At 42.1% G+C, this 25,477-nt stretch overlaps 1 protein-coding gene across 1 annotated transcript in view; it reads right to left on the bottom strand.

The window, feature by feature from the left end:
• The window catches only part of NUAK1 (NUAK family kinase 1), a 179,085-nt gene that overhangs the window by 62,869 nt on the left and 90,739 nt on the right, over positions 1-25,477 (bottom strand). The window contains exon 2 of the mRNA XM_073556955.1: positions 18,584-18,704. Within this exon, the coding sequence (XP_073413056.1) occupies positions 18,584-18,704 (121 nt within the window). The remainder of the gene's footprint in view (positions 1-18,583; positions 18,705-25,477) is intronic.

The following is a 25,477-nucleotide window of genomic DNA, read 5'->3' as shown; positions in this document are numbered from 1 at the left end:
CTTGTGGACAGTGGACACTTTTGGATTGTGTGAGGCCCACTGATATCTGAGCGCTATGTGACAGGCTCGATGGCACTGCTGTGACAAAAGTGACTAGAGGATAAGGGAGATTTTGAATATCTGCACACACTTTTGGACACTGGACACTTTTGGATTGTGTGAGGCCCACTGATAACTGAGCGCTATGTGACAGGCTCGATGGCACTGCTGTGACAAAAGTGACTAGAGGATAAGGGAGATTTTGAATATCTGCACACACTTTTGGACACTGGATACTTTTGGATTGTGTGAGGCCCACTGATATCTGAGCGCTATGTGACAGGCTCGATGGCACTGCTGTGACAAAAGTGACTAGAGGATAAGGGAGATTTTGAATATCTGCTCACACTTTTGGACACTGGACACTTTTGGATTGTGTGAGGCCCACTGATATCTGAGCGCTATGTGACAGGCTCGATGGCACAGCTGTGACAAAAGTGACTAGAGGATAAGGGAGATTTTGAATTTCTGCACACACTTGTGGACAGTGGACACTTTTGGATTGTGTGAGGCCCACTGATATCTGAGCGCTATGTGACAGGCTCGATGGCACTGCTGTGACAAAAGTGACTAGAGGATAAGGGAGATTTTGAATATCTGCACACACTTTTGGACACTGGACACTTTTGGATTGTGTGAGGCCCACTGATATCTGAGCGCTATGTGACAGGCTCGATGGCACTGCTGTGACAAAAGTGACTAGAGGATAAGGGAGATTTTGAATATCTGCACACACTTTTGGACACTGGACACTTTTGGATTGTGTGAGGCCCACTGATATCTGAGCGCTATGTGACAGGCTCGATGGCACTGCTGTGACAAAAGTGACTAGAGGATAAGGGAGATTTTGAATATCTGCACACACTTTTGGACACTGGACACTTTTGGATTGTGTGAGGGCCACTGATATCTGAGCGCTATGTGACAGGCTCGATGGCACAGCTGTGACAAAAGTGACTAGAGGATAAGGGAGATTTTGAATTTCTGCACACACTTGTGGACAGTGGACACTTTTGGATTGTGTGAGGCCCACTGATATCTGAGCGCTATGTGACAGGCTCGATGGCACTGCTGTGACAAAAGTGACTAGAGGATAAGGGAGATTTTGAATATCTGCACATACTTTTGGACACTGGATACTTTTGGATTGTGTGAGGCCCACTGATATCTGAGCGCTATGTGACAGGCTCGATGGCACAGCTGTGACAAAAGTGACTAGAGGATAAGGGAGATTTTGAATTTCTGCACACACTTGTGGACAGTGGACACTTTTGGATTGTGTGAGGCCCACTGATATCTGAGCGCTATGTGACAGGCTCGATGGCACTGCTGTGACAAAAGTGACTAGAGGATAAGGGAGATTTTGAATATCTGCACACACTTTTGGACACTGGACACTTTTGGATTGTGTGAGGCCCACTGATATCTGAGCGCTATGTGACAGGCTCGATGGCACTGCTGTGACAAAAGTGACTAGAGGATAAGGGAGATTTTGAATATCTGCACACACTTTTGGACACTGGACACTTTTGGATTGTGTGAGGCCCACTGATATCTGAGCGCTATGTGACAGGCTCGATGACACTGCTGTGACAAAAGTGACTAGAGGATAAGGGAGATTTTGAATATCTGCACACACTTTTGGACACTGGACACTTTTGGATTGTGTGAGGCCCACTGATATCTGAGCGCTATGTGACAGGCTCGATGGCACTGCTGTGACAAAAGTGACTAGAGGATAAGGGAGATTTTGAATATCTGCACACACTTTTGGACACTGGACACTTTTGGATTGTGTGAGGCCCACTGATATCTGAGCGCTATGTGACAGGCTCGATGGCACAGCTGTGACAAAAGTGACTAGAGGATAAGGGAGATTTTGAATTTCTGCACACACTTGTGGACAGTGGACACTTTTGGATTGTGTGAGGCCCACTGATATCTGAGCGCTATGTGACAGGCTCGATGGCACTGCTGTGACAAAAGTGACTAGAGGATAAGGGAGATTTTGAATATCTGCACACACTTTTGGACACTGGACACTTTTGGATTGTGTGAGGCCCACTGATATCTGAGCGCTATGTGACAGGCTCGATGGCACTGCTGTGACAAAAGTGACTAGAGGATAAGGGAGATTTTGAATATCTGCACACACTTTTGGACACTGGACACTTTTGGATTGTGTGAGGCCCACTGATATCTGAGCGCTATGTGACAGGCTCGATGGCACTGCTGTGACAAAAGTGACTAGAGGATAAGGGAGATTTTGAATATCTGCACACACTTTTGGACACTGGACACTTTTGGATTGTGTGAGGCCCACTGATATCTGAGCGCTATGTGACAGGCTCGATGGCACTGCTGTGACAAAAGTGACTAGAGGATAAGGGAGATTTTGAATCTCTGCACACACTTTTGGACACTGGACACTTTTGGATTGTGTGAGGCCCAATGAATATCTGAGCGCTATGTGACAGGCTCGATGGCACAGCTGTGACAAAAGTGACTAGAGGATAAGGGAGATTGGATTGCTTTTAAAAAAGCAGTTTGCGGAGCAGTGGGTAAACAGCAATGCCAGCCTGTCAGGAAGCCATAGAAGGCAGCCCAACAACCAACACCACTGATACACCACTATATAGCCTCCCCTTGCACTGCACACACAGTGACTGGTGTGTTGTGCAGGCCAAATTGCTAGCAGCAGAAGCAGTTTTTTTTTCTTCTCAGCAGGACAAAAAAAAAAATTGGGATTGCTTTTAAAAAAGCAGTTTGCGGAGCAGTGGGTAAACAGCAATGCCAGCCTGTCAGGAAGCCTTAAAAGGCAGCCCAACAACCAACACCACTGATACACCACTATATAGCCTCCCCTTGCACTGCACACACAGTGACTGGTGTGTTGTGCAGGCCAAATCGCTAGCAGCAGAAGCAGTTTTTTTGTCTTCTTCCCTGCCTAACGCTCTCCCTACAGAATCAGCAGCAACCTCTCCCTATACACTAAGATCGGCAGAAGATGGCGGTCGGCGTGCACGCCCTTTTATACCCCCTGTGACGCCCACCAAAGCAAGCCAATCACTTGCATGCCCTTCTGAAAGATGGTGGTGACCCGTGCCTATGTCATCACATTGCCCACAGTGTCCGTGGATCCTTATTGGCTGAAAAAGAGCGCAAAACAAACTTTTGAAACGCGACTTTGGCGCGTAAGTCGCCGACCTCGTGGCCGACCTCATCCTAGGGTCGGGTTTCGTTTCATGAAACCCGACTTTGCCAAAAGTCGGCGACTTTTGAATTTTTTCGACCCGTTTCGCTCAACTCTAGTTTTTAGTCATTACTAGTGTTTATTTAGCTTGTTTTATGAATTGATAGAGAAAGGTTTGTGGATATTTCATATAAATAAGGCAGATTTTCTTACAAATGAAAGTGTACTTCTCAGGAGTTTTGAAATTTGTGTATATCAAAGTTATTACTTTTATGTTGAGTAAATGGGTTTGTTTTGCACCTGATAATGTGTAGTCTCTTTTATTACATCCCTATGAAGGTCTCTGATCACTTTTAGATCACTGAAATTGAGAAAATTAGATATTCTAGGCATTTTTCTAGCCTGCGCTTGACAGGCACATTGTTCCATTACAAGTTAGTGCGAATATTGTTCCTGACGGAGGGTTAATCTTCAACTGGCCTAACTGTTCATAATAACAGTAATTTTGACTAGGGGGTGCTCAAAATATCACATGCCACTGTATAATCTACCGGTTTATTTACTAAAATATAGAGGGAAAGATAAAGATATGGGTCCGGACAACAGGCAGAGATGGTACTGGCTGAAGCTGCTTATTTGATGCTATGCTGATGCATTATGGGGTTTATAGCAGAGCACAGAGGAATACAACACAGGGTGAAATATAAGGATTAAGAATGGAGGATGAAAAGGACAAAGAAGAAACTGAACTGCATGGAACTCCTAAAGAGCGGTTTGCTTTTCAGCTACAGTTGTGCTCAGAAGTTTACATACCCCGGCAGAATTTTTGCTTTCTTGGCCCTTTTTTCAGAGAATATGAATGATAACACTAAACCTTTTTCTCCACTCATGGTTAGTGGTTGGGTAAAGCCATTTATTGTCAAACTACTGTATTTTCTCTTTTTAAATCTTAACGACAACCCAAAACATCCAAATGACCCTGATCAAAAGTTCTCATACCCTGGTGATTGTGACCTGATAACATGCACAGAAGTTGACACAAATGGGTTTGAATGGCCGCTGGAGGCTGATGGGAGCAATGTTGGAAAATGATGAAGAAGGCGGCAAACATTTGTTATGCCGCTTGAGAAAGGTTCATACTATGAACCGAAAAGTCGCCACATGTATCCAGAAACAATTTTGAATAGTTGGTGCTGCTTGCAATTTTTTCTTATATATTTTGACAAAAACAAAGCTAATCTTAAAAATATAACGAAAATAATGAGGACAATTAAAACAATAGTATATCATGACTTTGGCTTGCTAGACCAAGCATACATTGTCCTTGGTTTTCGTACTCGACATGTAGCGCACAGGATTTTCAGGAAAGAACCAAGCTTTTCACAGATTAAATTTATACTCTCAGAAGTAAAGATTCTGGCAAGTGCAGGCCTAGCTGTTCACTACTATTCAAGATGTTTTAAGTCACTTCAAGAGTATTTTCCTCCCAGCTGTAGAGAGCCAATTGCCAACTTCTGTCTTGCTGAGCGGATGGAATTTCTCCAGACTGAGAATGAGGGTTTACTTCTTCCAGTTACTTCTGGAAATAAATGAGCTGTGATTGGGTTACAGAATGCGATTGCTAATAGAGAAAGCTTTATTCTCCTTTTAAAGAACTGTGTAATTGGAACGAAAAATGTTGTTAATAACCATAACTGTGCCATACATATTTACCTAACCATCCAGAGGAATATGGCCATTGGCAAATAGAGGGTATACGGTATATTGCAGACCAAGGCATCACCGCTACAGCAAGTGACTGACTGCAGCATTCACAGGGCTGTCACAACAAGAAGAGGAAGAAAGTGGGAAAAATAAATTGGGAATATGATCGTCCACATCAGTACAATACAGAATCATAGAATCATAGAATCGTAGAGTTGGAAGGGACCTCCTGGGCCATCTGGTCCAACCCCCTGCTCAAAGCAGGATTCGCTAAATCATCCAAGACAGATGTCTGTCCAACCTCTGTTTGAAGACTTCCATTGAAGGAGAACTCACCACTTCTCGTGGCAGCATGTTCCACTCATTGATCACTCTAACTGTCAAAAAGTTTTTTCTAATATCTAATCTGTGTCTCCTCCCATTCAGCTTCATCCCATTGCTTCTAGTCTTTCCTTGTGCAAATGAGAATAAAGTTGATCCTTCTACAATGTGACAGCCCTTTAGATATTTGTAGACAGCTATTAAGTCTCCTCTCAGTCTTCTCTTTTGCAAACTAAACATTCCCAAGTCCTGCAACCTTTCCCAGGGTTTGCAGACCCATCATCACCATTCTGGTCGCTCTTTTCGGAACTTGCTCCAGTTTGTTGATGTCTTTTTTAAAATGTGGTGCCCAAAACTGGACACAATATTCCAGATGAGGTCTGACCAAAGAGGAGTAGAGGGCAATAATGACTTCACGTGATCTAGACTGTATGCTTCTGTTAATACATCCTAGAATTGCATTTGCCTTTTTTGCTGCTGCATCACACTGTTGACTCATATTCAGTCTGTGATCTATTAGTATACCCAAGTCTTTTTTCACATGTGCTGTTGCTTAGCCCTATTCCTCCCATTCTGTATATGCTTTTTTCATTTTTATTGCCCAGATGTAGTACTTTGCATTTTTCCCTGTTAAAAACCATTCTGTTAGTTGCTGCCCACTGCTCCAGTTTATTTATATCATTTGAGTCTTCTCTCTCTTCTCTAGTATTAGCTATCCCTCCAAGCTTTGTGTCATCAGCAAATTTAATCAGTTTACCCTCAATTCCTTCATCTAAATCGTTGATAAAGATGTTGAACAATGCAGGGCCCAGGACAGAGCCCCGTGGTACACCACTTGAGACATTCATCCAACTGGATGTGCAGCCATTTACGACCACTCTTTGGGTCCGATCACTAAGCCAGTTATGAATCCACCTAACAGTTGCCTTGCCCATTCCATACTTAGCCATTTTTTTCAATAAGGATTGTGTGAGATACTTTGTCAAATGCTTTGCTGAAGTCAAGATATACTATATCTACAGCATTTCCCTGATCCACCCAATCAGTGATTCTGTCATAGAAGGAAATTAAGTTAGTCTGACATGACTTATTAGTTACAAACCCATGCTGACTCTGTTTAGCCACTTTATTCTTATACAGGTACTTACATACATGTTGTTTAATCATTTGTTCAAAGATCTTTCCTGGTATAGAAGTCAGCCTCACCGGCCTATAGTTGCCTCGGTCCACCTTCTTCCCCTTTTTGAAGATAGGAACAACATTTGCTCTTCTCCAGTCTTCTGGGACTTCTCCTGTTCTCCAAGAATTTTCAAAGATTATGGAGAGGGGTTCAAAAATTTCTTCTGCTATCTCCTTAAGTACTCTGGGGTGTAATTCATCTGGACGTGGAGACTTGAATTTATTTAGGTTAGCCAAGTGTTTCCTCACTATATTTCTGTTTATAGATATCCTGGATTCTTCTATTCCATTAATAGGACAGTGAAGAACAGTTGATGTTACATTTCCTTTCTGAGAGAAAAAAGGAGAGATACAGGGCGCATCCACTGTGTGAAATCCGTATAAAACAATTAAAATTGTGGAACAGTAAGGAAGGTGCTCACCTATTGGGGTTGTGAGGAAGTCACAACACCCATGAACGCTTAAGAAGCAGCAGCAAGTCTGCACAGGGTCCTAGGACAGAATTGCAGAAATGACGTGGAAGTGCAATAAGGACTGCGCTTGCTTCTGGTAGAATAAAGAATAAAGAACCGCTTTCTGAGAGAAAACAGATGCAAAATAGGAATTTAAAAGTTCGGCCTTCTCAACACCCTGTCTTACCATTTCATCATTTTCATCCTGTAAAAATCCTATAGTATCTTTGACTTTTCTTTTACTTTTGACATATCCCCAAAATCCTTTATTATTGCTTTTGACATCTCTTGCAAGCCTCAATTCATTGTCAGCTTTAGCTAATCTGATTTGTGCCCTGCAAGTTCTGCAGACAGCATTATATTCTTCTTTAGATATGCCTCCCTCTTTCCATTTTATAAACATTTCTTTCTTCCTTTTTAGCATGTGCTTAAGTTCTGTGTTCATCCATCCTGGTTTCCTTAAATGCTTCTTATTCTTCCCTCTTTTCGGAATTGTTAACAATTGTGCTTTGAGAATTTCATTTTTCAAGATTTCCCATCCTTCCTGGACATTTTTGTCCTTAAGGATATCCAGCCATTGGATCCCTCCAATTCTCTTTCTGAATCCCTCAAAATCTGCCTTTCTGAAATCTAACCATGACGTCTGAGTCTTCACAGCTCTTCCTCCTCTAGTTATCCGATATTCTAAAATAGCATGGTCGCTACCTCCTAGGGTCCCAGCCACTTTTACCTCCTCAACCATTTCCTCCCTGTTTATAAGGATTAGATCCAAGGTAGCAGATCCCCTTGTTTTCTCACCTACTTTTTGGAAGATAAAGTTGTCAGCAAGAGAGGATAAGAATTTCCTTGACCTGTTAGTTTTGCCTGAGAGAGATTCCCAATAAATGTCTGGATAGTTGAAATCTCCCATGACAACTATGTCATATTTTTTGGAGAACTCGGCCATTTGATGCATAAAGAGTTCATCCATAACTTCAGCTTGCACAGGCGTCCTGTAGTAAATGCCTACAATGGTGTCCTTTCCATTGTTCTGTCCTTGTATTCTTACCCAAACAGTTTCCACAGAACTCCCAGTCTCTGAAGCTTCAATCTCTGTGCAGATATACGCGTTTCTAACATACAATGCGACACCTCCTCCTCGTTTATCAAGTCTGCTTCTTGCAAATAAGTTGTATCCTTCTAGCCTTGTATTCCAATCATGTGTATCGTCCCACCAAGTTTCAGTGATTACAATGACATCATATTTCTTTTCCTGTGATGCAAAACATGTATATTTTTTTTCTTCTTTTAAGTGGTGAAAAAAAATTAAAGTTTAAAAAAAAAAACCACAAAAATTTTGGTTTGTGTAGTCATTTCTGGGAACAGCAACTTTTTGACTTTCACTCGATTAAGGGCTTATTTTTTGCATAGTGACATGACATTGTTATTGATACTATTTTGGCGGAGATACAATGTTTCGTTCTTTATGGCGGTGAGGTGAGTATTAAAATGTAAAGCTGGAGTCACACATAGCGACTTACCAGCGATCCTGACAACGATATCAACGTGTCAGGATCACTGGTAAGTCGCTATGTGATCGCTGGTGAGCTGTCAAACAGACAGCTTCACCAGCGATCAGCACAGCGATGCCGAGCGCCCGGCATCGCTGTGTTCATTAGTGCTGATGCCATATCCCTGTAAAAAAATAGAATTAAAATAAAAAATATTGTTATTCTCACCTTCCGACGTCCCGCGCAGCCATCCTGCCTCTCTCCACGCTCCGGTCCCAGTAATCCTTTGCGAGAATGACCGCGAGAATGTCACGGTCTCGCGGCAGCGCGACGTCTCGCGGTCATTCGTGCAAAGGATCATTGGGACTGGGAGCGTGGAGAAAGGCGGGATGGCTGCGCAGGACGTCGGAAGGTGAGAATAACAATATTTTTTATTTTTTTCATTATTTTTTACAGCTGATCGCTGATCTCCGACGCAAAATATGTCCAGAGGTTTCTTGCAGCGATCAGCGATACCGGCAGGGGGGCCGGTCGCTGATCGCTGTCACACACAGCGATCTCGCTGGTGAGATCGCTGTTGTGTCACAAAAGTTGTGACTCAGCAGCGATCTCGCTAGCGAGATTGCTATGTGTGACTCCCGCTTAATTCTGGCATTCCAATATATTTATTTTCTCTGTGCCATTTACTGTTCAAGTTAATTGACTTTATTTGATTTTTTTTGGACGATTGGAATTTTACAGACGTAGCGATACCAAATAATGTATGCTTTTTTATTGTTTTTATTTCTTTGCTATTAGCACAAGAGAACAGGTTAATGCAAGTTTTAATTTTTCTTTCATATTTTTTAAAACTTTTCTTTATTTTTTTACTTCACTTTTTAGTTCCCTTGGGAGACTTGAATCTGTAGTAATCTAGTCAATTGTTCTATGTACTGCTATACCACAGTGTTTTGAGATATAGGAAAATACCAGAGGTTGTGCTTCTTCAGAGGATAAATATGGCTGTTGCCTGCCATGACATCTCATTAGCATCCTAAGAATGCATCACGACAATGATTAAAGGGAATCTGTCACCAATTTTTAGTGATATCATGTAAAAATATCATTCAATTCAGTGTCACAAAAGGATTATATTAGTACTTTTGATTCCCCCTGACCCCGCACCTTTGATGCATAAATACCATTTTTATCAGCGTTGAGATGCATGTAAATTGCCGCGGTTCGGTCCGATGGGCTTGGCTTATTCTCCTACCCCCTCCACTCCTGTCTTGCTCTTCGTATTTTGTTATTGTTAGTCTTGCGTTCACGTAGTGTTTCAGCGCCTGCGCATTGAAAAGGCCGCTCGCGCTTGCGCAGTATGCTTTGCCCAACTGTGGGCAAAGTATATAATCACTACTGCGCATGCGCCGGTATTTTTCCCTGCCGTCTATGACCTGGAAGTCTTTTCAATGTGCAGGCACAAATACACAACGGCATCTGTGATATTCACAGATGAAATTACATCCAGCAAGCCAAGGGGGGGGGGGATAAGCCATTGGACCGGACAGTGGTGATTTACATACATCTCAACCCTGATAAAAAAAGTTTTTATGCATCAAAGGTGTGCGGTCAGGGGGAATCAAAAGTACTAATATAATCCTTTTGTGACACGGAATTGAATGATATCTTTACATGATATCACTAAAAATGGGTGACAGATTCCCTTTAACAGCGGCATTGATAAGGATAAACAGCAAGGATTGGAAGAAGATTCAGTCTCTGCTGCTACAAGTAGCTAAATGTATATCACAGTCGGCATGGGTATGGTGCCGTCTCAGCTACTGAGCCAGTATTCGACATGTGATCTACTATGTGATATACTATATGATATACTACAAAGATGGTAACTGGCTGCCATAACAATCCATTGGCCCCTACAATCATGACACGACATAACAGGAGCATGTCAATGGTTGAACAGCAGTGATTGGAACATGCTCCAGTTGTTCCTGTTACAGCTAACAGCTAGCTGTGAATCACAGTTGGTATCTTCTGGGTATGGTGCAGTCTCAGCTCCTGAGCCAGTTCCCTACAGCGGCAACCAACGCTTGATGTATTATAACATCACGTCAGTAAGTTATGAAAAAGTCACCAAAAAATCATTGTTATTAGGGAACTTATATAACAGGACCTGTGTTGTTCTTATGAGTTACTCTAGATAATCTTTATCCAATAACAATTTAATAACAGACTGAACTAAGTAAGTCGAACATATGCTTATTCATATATATCAATGACTGAACATTAAAATGGAAACTAAGTTACTTGTGTCTTTTCCATGTTTTATTATTTTCTGAAAACTTTGGTATACTACCTCTTTCAATTTGTAAAAAAAAAATCATATTAAAAATGGCCGGCGCCATTTTGGTAGTGAAAAAAATGTTTTTCAAAATGGCGCTGGCGAACAATGCTATTGCACAGTTGATGGAGCCTAATTTTCTTTTCTCTACCAAAATGGCACCGGCGGCTGCGCAGTAGCATCTATCGGCCGCTGGTAATAATAATCTTTATAGCGCTAACATATTCCGCAGCGCTTTACAGATGCACACATTATCATCACTGCCCCTGATGGGGCTCACAATCTAAATTCACTATCAGAATGTCTGGAATGTGGGAGGAAACTGGAGTATACTCAGAGGAAACCCATGCAAACACCGGGAGAACATACAAACTCCTTGCAGATGTTGTCCTTGGTGGGATTTGAACCCAGGACTTCAGCGCTGCAAAACAACACTGCTAATCACTGAGCCACCGTGCTGCCCAGTGCCATTTAGGATATTTTTTTTAATGAAAAAACTATATGTCTAAATAAAAAGAAAACAGGCATATTATCCACAGTATCATGCTACAGCACCTTTCTAATGAATGTTAATTTCTTTTTTTAAACCATATGCATGCAGTATGTAAAATAGGGGGCAGGTCTCTGAAGGATCAATGACCAGCCATAAGGATGAATATGTAAGCAGAGCACCACATAAAGACCCCCCACAGGCCCACACCGAAGCACGAGATTCTCATTAAGGGCTCATACTCAGTTGCGAGAGACTCGCTCGATTCTCTCGCATGAAAACCTGGCACTGCCCCCGGTACTTGGACCGGAGCATGCGGATACATGTATTTCTATGCAGCCGCATGCTCCGATCCCAGTGCCGGCGGCAGTGCCAGGTTTTCATGCGAGAGACTCGCACAAGATTCGTGCGAGTCTCTCGCAAGTGAGTATAAGCCCTATCTGAGAATTGCAAATACAGATTAAACAACAACCGCAAGACAGATTTCATCAACCAAGGTATCATTTTAATCAGTATAGCAGCGACAACCTGACAGTGTCTGTAGTTTATTTAGCAAAATCCTGCTGACAGGTTCACTTTAATATTTTTAAAACATTTCTTTTTTACTCTTCACATTTCTTGATAGTCCCCTTGGGAGACTTTAACCTACAACAGTCTGATCGCTTGTGCTATATACAGCAAATACCACAGCATCACTGTATATAGCAGAAATCACTGTCTCCTTTGAAGCCCAGCCATAAGCAGGGTTTTAAAGAAGCTCCACAATGACAAGCACAGTCTTCAATAGACCTCCATCTGTCATAGCAAACCTCGTGATCACATCATGGCAGCGCTGATGGGCTCATTGAATGATACCCCCCCAATGCTGATGCGTGTTATATGCCTCTGTCAGTGATTGACAGAGGCATTTAACAGGTTAAGAATTGTGGGCAGAGCTCTGCTCCAGCCATTATTGTTAGAGGCATTTCCTGGCTGTAACAGACAGCCATGACCTGCTGGGTATGGGGTGGGTTCACCCTGTGAGCTCGCTCCATGCACCCGCTTCCAAATTGCATCGTACATGTATAGCGGATGTCATGAGTGGATGAAAAGTATTGACATAAGGGTGCAGTGTTATGGTCTTCCTTTTTTTTGTTTGAGGAATAATCCATATCGTTAAAATTAATGGCCTACTTCTTAGAATAAAACACTGGTGGAGATTCTCTGTATTTGCACCAGTCAGATGTTTAAAGGGTGCTGCAGAGCTCCAGTGATCAAAATATCCCCACTTAACCACTTAAGTACCAAGCGATTTTGTAGGTTAATGACCAAGTCTAAATTTTGAAATCTGACCAGTGTTAATTTATGAGGATATCACTCTGGAACGCTTCAATGGATCCCACTGATTCTGAAATTTTTTTTCATGACATATTGTACTTCATGATAGTGGTAAAGTTTGTTTGAAATGGATTATGACAGAAAATATCCAAAAGTGACACCATTCTAAAAACTGCGCCCCATTCAAGAAGTTTACTAATCCTTTAGACACTTCACAGAAAATGGATGGAATGGGAGGAAAAAATGAACATATAACTTATTTTCACAAAAATGTTACTTAAGACCCATGTTATTTTCACAAGTGTATCAGGAGAAAATATACCCCAATATTTGTTGTACAATTTCTCCTGAGTGTGCCGATACCCCATATGGGGAAAAACCACTGCTCACATGGCAGGGCTTGCAAGCAAAGGAGCACCATTTGACTTTTTGAATGTAAAATTGGATGGAATCAAGAGAAGACGCCACGTTTGGAGAGCGCCTGATGTGCCTTAGCAGTAGAAACCCCCCAACATGTGAACCAATTTTGAAAACTAGACCCCGCAAGGAAATTATTCAGATGTGTGGTGAGCACCTTGAATCCCCGTAGAGCTGAGAAAATAAAAAAAATCTAAATTTTTCCACAAAAATGATCTTCTAGCACCAATTTTTTTTATTTTCACATGGGTAACGAGTAAATTGATCCTCAATATTTTGTGCAATTTCTCCTAAGTACGCTGATACCTCATGTGTGGAGGAAAACCATTGTTTGGGCGCATGACAGGGCACAAGAGGGAAGGAGCACAATTTGAATTTTTGAACGTGAAATTGTCTGGAATCGAGAACGGACGCCATGTCGCGTTTGGAGAGCCCCTGATGTACCTAAACAGTCGAAACCCCCCACAAGTGATCCCATTTTGGGAACTAGACCTCTAAAGGAACTTATACAGATGTTTGGTGAGCACCTTGAACCCCCAGATGTTTTACATAGTTATAATGTAGAGCCGTGAAAATTAAAAATCACATTTTTTCCACAAAAATCATCTTTAAGCCCCTAATTGTTTATTTTAACAAGGGTAACAGGAGAAAATGGACCCCAAAAATTGTTTTACAATTTCTCCTGAGTACGCAGATACCCTACGTTTGGAGGAAAACCACTGTTTGGGTGCACAGCAAGGCTTGGAAGGGAATGAGCTTCATTTGACTGAACAAAACAATTGGCTGGAATTGAAAGAAACCCACCACAAGTGAACACATTTTGGAAACTAGACCCCTCAAGGATCTTATCTAGATGTGTGGTGAGCACCTTGAACCCCCAGGTGCTTCACAAAATTTTACAACATAGAGCTAAGAAAATAAAAAAAATCACATTTTTCCAACAACATTTTTCTTTTAGCCCCAAATTTTTTATTTGCTCAAGGGTAACTGGTCAAGCATCAGCTGATAACTACTACTCTCATCATCGTGAGCCTGGTATCGCTGATAGCAGTAAGAGCAGGTGACACTGATGAGAGTATACACCAGCCAGCATCTGTGCATAGTAAGAAATATGTCAGTGAGATATATAATTAGTGCCCTGCGTGTGTAGCTTCCTGTACATGTATTTAACTAATAAAGAAATAAAAGAAAAAAAATGGTTTGGGCTCCCCCTTATTTTTAATACCCAGCTGAGAGAATGAGGACAGCTGGGGGCTGGTGTTATTATTCTGGGAAGGGGGCAACAAACATGGAGCTTCCATGTTACTAATATCAGCTCACAGCTGTCTGCTTAGTCTTTACTGGTCATTAAAAAGAAAATAATGTGGGGTACCCCATATTTTTAATAACCAGCAAAGGCTAAGCAGACAGCTGTGGGCTGATATTGATAGGCTGGGAATGCACCATGGATATTGGCCACCTTGCAGACTACTAACATCAGCCCTCAGCCGCCCCAGAAATGGCGCATCCATTAGATCTTATAAAATCTTATGGTGGGCACAGTGTGTAGAATTAAATAAATGAATGAATGAATGAATAGCATACTAAAAAATAAATACAGCAAAACTGCTGTTTCTAATCGTGCCCCATCAAAAAAAAGTCTAATATATAAAAATAATTTTTGCAGAAAAAGGAACCCAACTTAAAATATTTTTTGTGATCCATTGTCGATGTTAAAAAATATGAAAAACGTGAAAAATAGCCACATATTTTTTTTTTATATATATTTTCTCTGCTTTGCAGCCACAGGAAAAAAGGAAGATAAAAATGACATAAAAAATAAGCCTAATGCATCACGAAAAAGAGGGTAAAAAATGTTTTAATATTCAAATGAGTATTTGAAAGGCTGAGACAACAATTCTACATGAGGATACTGGTCTGTATACATGAAGCAACTACTTTTTTCACTTGATGTCACTTGTATGCATGCATAGGCCGTTTTGATCTCTGATGTCTGATTTCTAAAAAGGCAAGCTGAAATGCAGATGATTATCATTGCTGGAATCCTACAGAACCAAAGTGCGATGTTAGCAATAATAAATAATCCATCAGATCCAGTGAGTTTAGCATGTGTGAAATGCCAGCGACTAGCCCCTATGCTTTTAACCCCGAGACAATGTGAGGTCAGCGGTTAATTATCTGGCAGCAACTCAGTATTTCTCCCTATGGACCTGTCATCAAGAAATAAAATCTCATTTTCTACAATTCTGTATGAATTTGTATTTCATCGGTCTATTCAGCTGATTCTGGTTTTCCTCCAGAGTGAAAGGAAATCCCCATTAGGTGTTTCTACTTGGCTTGGCGCACTTGGCAAGTGCTGTCCCTGGATTAGGGTGTGTGCAGTACTTCAATCATCATTTTTCAAGAGACCATTGTGCGCACTGCTTGCTTCTACACTTCCCTTTTTTTGTGCCTATGACACTTTTCTGTAACTTCACTGACTGAAGTGACCTCCTTTGCCTGACCCTTATAAACTTGGCTTCTTGTGACACAACACACAACTCGCCCCTGTCACCTCATCTTGGCTGATGCTTTCCTGAACTGGTATGGGCTAGCCTCATATAAACTATCAGGAGTCTTCTGGATGAATTACTGTGATCCTTTCACTTTCCCATCAAGAGCAGCAAGCTCATTTTTTGGCAGTAACATTTCAGGTTACTTTGGGATAGTTAAGTCCATTTTCTAACTGTAAAATGCATTTCTTGCTGACACAGTTTACAACAGCTTTTATTCACTCTCACCTAAAAAGCGCTCACGGTTCAGCACCACTCTACATCTCCTCCCTCGTCTCAGTATACCACCCTACCCGTGCCCTCCATTCTGCTAATGACCTGAGGTTAACATCCTCAATAATCAGAACCTCCCACTCCCATCTCCAAGATTTCTCACATGCTGCGCCAATTCTTTAGAATGCACTTCCCAGGATAATTTGATTAATCCCAAAACCCACAGTTTTAAGAGTGGCCCAAAATGCATTTCTTCAGACTGGCCTACCGCCTCAACATACTTATCTAACTACCCCTATATGTTGCCCATTCAAAATTTTCTTCATAACCAGGTTCCTCATATCATGTTCTCACATGCTTTATGCATTTAATAGCCTTCTGTGTCTGTACTGTTACATATTCTGGCTGATACCCGGTTCATGCAGCATTACATGAACAACCGATTCTTACATCATGGCTGATCAGAACAAAGAAATCAATTGTTACCATTTACCTTTCGCGTCTCCCCTATTTCCTCATAGATTGTAAGCTTGCGAGCAGGGCCCTCACTCCTCTTGGTATCTGATGATTTATGTGATTATTGTTAATCTGTAATGTCTTTTGTCTGTACAAGTCCCCTCTAAAATGTAAAGTGCTGCAGAATATGTTGGCGCTATGGAAATAAAATTATTACTATTTATTATTATTATCCCAAAAATGTTATGGCCTCACAGGACAACTCAGCACATTATCCCAGCCTCTGCCTGGAGAATACAGACTACCATAAATCATACCTATATTCTCCTCATTGCTTCTGTAGATGAGCATTTGGAAATGCTAAATCCCTGGTTACTTTGCAGCAGGTTTAATAAAGTAATGACCATGCATTTTCAATAATCGCATTATGAGTAATTAATTACATGCATTCATCAAAATGAATGTGTGACCCACGTAATGGAAAGACATGCCACATACTAAAGCACCGAGACGTTCTTTGTAGTGATTCTTCGCTCTGGTGCACTGAAGCCCATATCATGGGAGACCTCATCCCCATTGTCTCCACCAGAATAAATAGATTTTGGGATTATCTGTAAACCGTATAAACTGTGAGAATTCCCTGTATTTCATACCCTACACCTCTACTGAATCCTTGTGAGTATTATTTGGTAAGGTGATGATGAACTGGGATATACTATAGTGAAAGCTGATTTCTGTTTTTTAGGTTTGAGAGGCAGGTATTTCACTTCTATATTGATGTGAGCTGCAGATAAAAGAGACTAGCCATAGTCTTAGTGGGATACAACAATTGGAGATGAGAATGGGAATTATGAGCTGAAAATTGAACAGCGCATGCAAATATGACTTAAAGCCATGAGTAAGGAATATCATCCCCAAGTCCATTCCAGTAGGGAAACAGTCATGGACAGTTATTTACCTGTCACTAGATTTAAAAGCACTAAAATAGAAACATGTTGTTATACTGGTGGGGTTTAGTTTCCAAACGTGCCCTTCTTAAAACTATCTGCTTTAACATAATGTCTAAGACGAAGGTATATTATAGTGTTTTCTGTTATGATTGGGTCACCGAGGAGGAAAACAAGACCAAGCTAAGCCACAGAAAACCAGAGAGGTTGGTAACTAAGCGGATTGCAGACCCCTGATCCTATCCACACAACTAGCAGTAGCCCTGGAGCGTACCTACAATGATTCTAGATGCCTCGACACAGCCGGAGAACTAAATAAGCCTAAAGCAAGAAAGGTGAGATCTAAACTGCCCCAGAGCAGACCCCAAAGGAATAGATAGCCCCCAAACATATATTGTCGGTGAGACAAGATGAAAACGCAAACGCAGATAAGAAAATAGGCTGCGCAAACAATGGGGACCACACTAACTAGACAGGACAGGAAAGGAAAGACACTGTCTGCAATCACGCAAAAAACCCTGCAAAAATGTCCAACACTTCTGATAGCAAAAAACTCTGAAGTCACTAGACTTCACCCACTATATCAGCACTCTGGCATATTGTGAAAGCAGAGCAAAAAGAGGCCAAGCTAATAAGGGACAAAAAACAAACTGGCACAAACAGTAACATAAGGATGGAAATTCAGCACAGCCCCAGCCGGGGCTGGCTGACCACACAAAGCTGAATAGACAAAACCAAATCAAATGTGAACAATAGCAAAGAACACTTAGCTTGAGCATGCAGGGAATGAACTGGAAACTAAGCCCTCAGGAGGGAGGAAAAATAACCAGCAGGGATAGAGGGAGTCGGCTGTTTTAAATCCAGTCAGAGACTCCAGATGTCCAATCGTCATCCTCATTATCAGGTGGCAGGCCTCTGTCAATTAGATCAGCTCCATTACCTCCTGTAACCACCAGAGGAAGCCCGGAAAGAGAACTCACAACTCCTCTGTCAATACAACCAGCTCCACTACCTTCACTTGCAACCAGAGGTAGGCCAGAAAGTGAATTCACAACAGTTTTCTATGTGAAAGCTACAGGAGAAGAGTCCTGGGTGAGTCCAGGACATATGGCAAATGTGATGTGTACTGGCCTTGGCTCCACTGGATGCCCCTGGATTGTTTGTGAATTCTTCATACTTTTTAGGCAAATTGCTAAAATGGTAATTTTGAGAATGTCATGTTTAGAACACTTACTTGCAAAGTTCACACTTATGATCTGGGTAAGATTTGCATTTGCACTCACACAACGTTGCACTGAGTGTACTGAGTGTGACCTGTGCACTTTGCATGATCATGTCCTACAATACTAAACAGCAGTATTTGAACAGTATAACAATGTGCAACCCACGCAAGCACAAGAAAGGCCGACAAGCAATTGGGGTGAACTGAAACAATGGACCACACAAAATTCACAGAATTTATGAGACAATATTACCTTCATAGATACTTATGATATGCGGATGGCTGAGTGATGACATTATTTCAATCTCTCGTCTGATGTGAACCATATCTTGTTCATCTCTTATTTTGTCCTTACGGATAGATTTTATGGCAACCTAGAATATTTAAAAGACTAAGCGTTACTTTGGGAACAGAAACAGATGTTAGGCAACAATTAGAACTGCTGAAAAATCAACACAGATGTTGTTTGCTGGCAATAAATACACAGCAAATGGATCAGACCAAACCTTCAAGACCTCCTCTAAGAATATTCCTCAAATGTGAATATTACCAAGAAATGATACCACATTTTATACTGACAAAACCACATCTAAACATACATCATGAAAGAGATGGAAGAATTCAAATCATAAGGTTATATTCTGTTTGGTAGTCATCCATGTCTGAGGCTATCTGGTGATATAGTCTGCCATGATAATGTCCATAGACAAGCAGTATATCAAAGGTATAAATGGAGCAACCACACCCATTGACCTCTATTTGTTCACGGTAAGGCTGAATTCAGATGTCTGACATATGGCTCTAGTACACATTATATATGAGGCAGCTGAGTTCGGGTCAGGAAACCTCGGTTGGTCAGAAAACCTCAGTCCATACACAGACATGTGAAGGCAGCCTAAAAAGCATAGAGATGGGCGTGTTAACGTAATAAACTCTTGCAGCAGTGGTACAAACCACTACTAAAGCTACAGCACTCACTTAACATTCTAACATGCAGAGTATTTGTGAACGGAGATCCAGCGTTAAGGCCCCTTTACATTTAGCGATGCACCAGCGATCCCGACAACGATACGACCTGGTCAGGATCGCTGGTGCATCGCTAAATGGTCGCTAGTGAGCTGCCAAACAGGCAGATCTCACTAGCGATGCAGCAGCGGTCGGCGGTTGTACTTACCTTTCAGACGCGGCGAGGGTGTCCATCTTCCGCCTGCATCCATGGCTCGCTCGTCGGTGCCAGTAGGAAGCCGACGACGAGAAATGGACCAGGCCGATCTCGCGCGATCAGCGATAGCCAGCAGGGGAGCCAGTCGGAGGTAAAGCCCCCGTCACACATAGCGATCTCGCTAGCAAGATCTATGCTGAGTCACAATTTTTGTGATGCAACAGCGATCTCACCAGCGAGATCGCTGTGTGTGACACTGACCAGCGACTGGCCCCCCTGCCGGTTATCGCTGATCGTCCTGGAATAGCCAGAACATTTTTTTGATCGCTGGTCTCCCGCTGGCCAGCACGCATCGCTGCGTGTGACAGGCGGGAGACCAGCGATCAGCATGCTGGTAACTAGGGTAAACGTCAGGTATCTAAGCAGTGCGCGTCACTTAGAAACCAGATGTGTACCTTTGTTACCAGCGCGCTGATGCAGGGCGCTGGTAACCAAGGTACACATCGAGTTTCTAAGTGATGCGCACTGCTTAGAAACCCGATGTGTACCTCAGTTACCAGCTCCCTGCATCAGCGCGCTGGTAACTAACGTACACAGTGACGCCGGGCGCTCGGCGTCGCTGGTGCTGATCACTGGTGAAGCTGTTTGTTTGACAGCTCACCAGCGATCATGTAGCGACTCACCAGCGATCCTGACAAGTTGATATCGTTGTCGGGATCGCTAGTGAGTCGCTATGTGTGACGGGGCCCTAAGTATCACATGTAGCGATATCGCTAGCAATATCGCTGCTGCGTCACAAAATCGGTGACGCTTTAGTGATATTGCTAGTGATATCGCTATGTGTAAAGCCCCCTTAAGAAGCCACCATTGCTGTCTGCATTCTAAACTTGACCATACAAGTCAGATGAATCTAATGATTATGGTGGGCCAATCATCTACTGCACTATTTCACCCTGGTGCAATTTCTGGTGTTTTGCACATTGATTTTCGGTAATGGCCTTTGGTTTGCATTCCACATGTGCCAAATATGTTCTGTGACCTGCACATTGTGACCTCTTTGTGTTAGCAACAGACAGTATTTTCTGATTCACAGTATAGGTTATCACTTGTTAATTAGTGGGGGTCCTTCTGCTCTGATCTGCACCGATTGGGAGAATAAGGACCTTTTATCCCCATTAGAATGAAGCAGCAGTGTGCTTGCTCAACCTGCACGCCATTCATTCATGCTGAATGTTGTACTTGTTTTTTTCCAGCAACTCCAAAGAGAATGAGTAGTGCGATCCAAGTTGACGCACCATTTTATAACTGTTTCCTGTTGAGGATGAAAAACTGCATGAACTGTCAATCGATGGGGGTCCCGACGATGGCACACCCACTGATCACAATGCCATCACCTATGCTTGTTTTCACTGAACAACACCTTTAAGAACTATTCCAGACAGAAGCATTTATTACTTATGTACTGAATACAAGAAGAATGTTAGATTAGTAGTGGACTGACCTATGGGACACCCATCTATTAGTAGAACAGGTGGCCCTGATCCACCACTCCCCCAACAGTAAGACCAAGCTAAAAGGATATGAAATGGAGCAGCAGTCAAGCATGAGCCTTGCACTTCATTCAAAGTCTACAGTACTGATGGAAACAACTACAGTATGTGTAGAATCCCTTAAGTTGGAGGTGAGGATTTGTAAAACGTTTGGCTGATCCATGACTGTTGGCTCAGATGTGAGGCCACGTTGAGGCCATATTATTTGGCCAATTGTGGGGAGCAGGTATTACGTCACCATTGATGCTGTCACACTAGGTTAAAGTGCCTTCATTATTCAGAATGGGTAACAGTCCTGCAGCTGGGTGTCTAGCTGATTTGGGGTGAACACCTAAAAGTTCAGAACCAGGCTGATAGCGATATACAGTGCCTACAAGTAGTATTCAACCCCCTGCAGATTTAGCAGGTTTACACATTCGGAATTAACTTGGCATTGTGACATTTGGACTGTAGATCAGCCTGGAAGTGTGAAATGCACTGCAGCAAAAAAGAATGTTATTTCTTTGTTTAATTTTTTTTTAAATTGTGAAAAGTTTATTCAGAGGGTCATTTATTATTCAACCCCTCAAACCACCAGAATTCTGTTTGGTTCCCCTAAAGTATTAAGAAGTATTTCAGGCACAAAGAACAATGAGCTTCACATGTTTGGATTAATTATCTCTTTTTCCAGCCTTTTCTGACTATTTAAGACCCTCCCCAAACTTGTGAACAGCACTCATACATGGTCAACATGGGAAAGACAAAGGAGCATTCCAAGGCCATCAGAGACAAGATCGTGGAGGGTCACAAGGCTGGCAAGGGGTACAAAACCCTTTCCAAGGAGTTGGGCCTACCTGTCTCCACTGTTGGGAGCATCATCCGGAAGTGGAAGGCTTATGGAACTACTGTTAGCCTTCCACGGCCTGGACAGCCTTTGAAAGTTTCCTCCCGTGCCGAGGCCAGGCTTGTCCGAAGAGTCAAGGCTAACCCAAGGACAACAAGGAAGGAGCTCCAGGAAGATCTCATGGCAGTGGGGACATTGGTTTCAGTCAATACCATAAGTAATGTACTCCACCGCAATGGTCTCCGTTCCAGACGAGCCCGTAAGGTACCTTTACTTTCAAAGCGTCATGTCAAGGCTCGTCTACAGTTTGCTCATGATCACTTGGAGGACTCTGAGACAGACTGGTTCAAGGTTCTCTGGTCTGATGAGACCAAGATCGAGATCTTTGGTGCCAACCACACACGTGACGTTTGGAGACTGGATGGCACTGCATACGACCCCAAGAATACCATCCCTACAGTCAAGCATGGTGGTGGCAGCATCATGCTGTGGGGCTGTTTCTCAGCCAAGGGGCCTGGCCATCTGGTCCGCATCCATGGGAAGATGGATAGCACGGCCTACCTGGAGATTTTGGCCAAGAACCTCTGCTCCTCCATCAAGGATCTTAAGATGGGTCGTCATTTCATCTTCCAACAAGACAACGACCCAAAGCACACAGCCAAGAAAACCAAGGCCTGGTTCAAGAGGCAAAAAATCAAGGTGTTGGAGTGGCCTAGTCAGTCTCCTGACCTTAACCCAATTGAAACTTGTGGAAGGAGCTCAAGATTAAAGTCCACATGAGACACCCAAAGAACCTAGATAACTTGGAGAAGATCTGCATGGAGGAGTGGGCCAAGATAACTCCAGAGACCTGTGCCGGCCTGATCAGGTCTTATAAAAGACGATTATTAGCTGTAATTGCAAACAAGGGTTATTCCACAAAATATTAAACCTAGGGGTTGAATAATAATTGACCCACACTTGTATGTTTAAAATTTATTAAAATTTAACTGAGCAACATAACTTTTTGGTTTGTAAGATTTATGCATCTGTTAATAAATCCTGCTCTTGTGTGAAGTTTGAAGGCTCTAACTTATTTGCATCTTATCAAACCTGCTAAATCTGCAGGGGGTTGAATACTACTTGTAGGCAGTGTATAATGTGAATAGCTCAAGTTTCCTCAACTATAAGTTACAAAGGAGAATAGAGGTAAAATAAGGTACGAGGCAAGGCACTCACATCCATGGAATAGTAAGTTAAAATTTCATACATATGGTGGCAATCAACCTCCCATTGACAGAACAGGCAACTGAGACATTGCTAAATTCATTTTCTAGTAGCGAACAAACCTTAAATGCAACTTTTCACATAAAAGCTCCTGGTTTCAAGGCCATAAAAAAGATTAAAAGGCATTCCAGAACCCTTTCCAGCTCCTCTGTGAATGTTTGTTGAAAGTGTTTGCATTTCTCTGACCTTTATAGTAAGTAAAGAATGGCCAAACGGTTTTGTCACTTTGCTAAAATACTACCACTATGTTCTAGTGATACAATGTAAGGATGACACACTAGGAAATTAAATAATAGGCATCAATTGAACAAAAGGTGAAATGCAAGAACCATTGAATTATAAAAGATGAACTATGTAGCTCCACAAATCAAAGCTGAATATCCCATTTTACCACTCTTAGAAAATTACATGCTCTAGTTGAAAGCCCGAGAAACAGATGGTGCAGACTGTAATAACTCAAGCTCCCTGAGGTGAGAATGAAGCCAAAGGCAGCACGACCCTTGCTAAAACGACTTTCTGACATTAGTAAAAATTAAACATTATCTGTAAGACCTACTCGAACCATTTTTGTCTAAGGGCTGCAAAATGTCATCTTGTAGTAATACTGTGAATCAAGTAAAAAAATGTCTGTGTCTACGGTATTTGGAGATACCCTTGTCTATATACGCCGGATTCCCAGAGAGTACAGTAAGGGTCTTTATATATTTTTGGGATAATTGTGCTTTTAAAACATTTTTTGCAACTTTTTTTTATTTTTTATGCAACAGTCTGTAATTTGCAATTTTCACACTAGCCACTGGGGCCATTCAAGACTCCTACTTTCCGATTTTTCAGAAAATGCACATATACATTAGCAGCAATAGACTAACTCAGACCCATCTTTTGCATTAAAGCATCTAATGTGCAGGTGCAAAAGTCACTGTAAAGGGAGTGGAGGTCAAGGAAATTGTGAATAGTGGGTCCTGTGTTATCAGCTATGTATATAGATGTCATCTGGAATTGGAATCCTACCTCTCATGATAATAAAACTACTGAGAAGTCATCTGTAAAGAACATGAACTATGAATGTAAAACAGCCCTAGTTACTAATGTGAAAATTGAATGATTTTCCATTTATATTTAAAGGGAACCTGTCACCTCATTTTTCGCATACAACCCCTGACAAAAATTATGGAATCACCGGCCTTGGAGGATGTTCATTCAGTTGTTTAATTTTTCCATAATTTTTCCCCTCTGCTTGGTTTATAAAGGTAACCATTACTGACTATCACATTTTTTGTTGCTGATTTCTTTTAGTGTTCCTTAAAGCCAGAAAGTTGCCATTTGAATTAATTTTGTTTTTGTGCCATGTCTGTGATCTGCTTTTTCTCTACAAAATTAAACAACTGAATGAACATCCTCCAAGGCCGGTGATTACATAATTTTTGCCAGGGGTTGTACTCACCCAGAGGGCGGTCCAGGTCCAGCGCCTCCCATCTTCATGTGATGACGTCCTCTTCCTTGCTTCTGTCACAGCCCTGATGAGGGCAAAGCAAAGTACTGCAGTGCGCAGCCGCCGGGAAAGGTCAGAGAGGTCCGGCGCCTGCGCACTGTAGTACTTTACTCTGCCCCCAACAGGGCAAATCATTACGCCTGTGCAGGAGCCGCGGCAGAAGCAAGGAAGAGGACATCATCGCATGAAGATGGGAGGCGCTGGACCGGACCACGACACCCATAGGACCAGATCGCCCCGGGTGAGTATAATCTAACTCGTTTTTCTTATCTTTCAGGTTACATCAGGGGCTTATCTACAGCATTACAGAATGCTGCAGATAAGCCTCTAATGGCGGTGGCCACAGCTTATATGCGAGAAATGAGGTGACAGTTTCCCTTTAAATACTGATTGCGATATGGAAAAAATGAGTGTATTGACAAATGAGCAAGAATCTTGTAGAACAGACATTTAATACTAGACTGGAGATTCTAAGGTAAGGGCTCATTCACATGTTTTTCACGTACAATAAAAACTGACAGTTTCATAAGAGATTTCAGTAAGAGTTTCACAAAAAAAAAAGTTTCACTACCTTCTCCTATCTAAAAGTCGTGATGGCAGCAGAGTGCTTTCCAGTTTTTTCATGGACGCATAGACTTTCATTACCGATTTTGATCCGACACTTGGATCAAAATTGGGCATGTGTGTGCGATTTTCTGTGGACCACACGGACATGCAAATCACCCCATTCACTATTTTAGGTGCAAGTGCTTTCCAGGAAAAACAGGGATAGCACTTGTTCACGAAGAACGGATGAACCTTTAAAAAGTGCTTCTCTAACAGCTCTCATAGCAGATCCTGCAACAAAGAGTTGT

Source organism: Dendrobates tinctorius, unplaced genomic scaffold, assembly GCF_039654945.1.
Source record: "Dendrobates tinctorius isolate UK_male_01 unplaced genomic scaffold, ASM3965494v1 ptg000241l, whole genome shotgun sequence".
NCBI lineage: Eukaryota > Metazoa > Chordata > Amphibia > Anura > Dendrobatidae > Dendrobates > Dendrobates tinctorius.
Note: the sequence above shows the minus strand (reverse complement) of the source record. Positions and strands in the feature narration are given on the sequence as shown.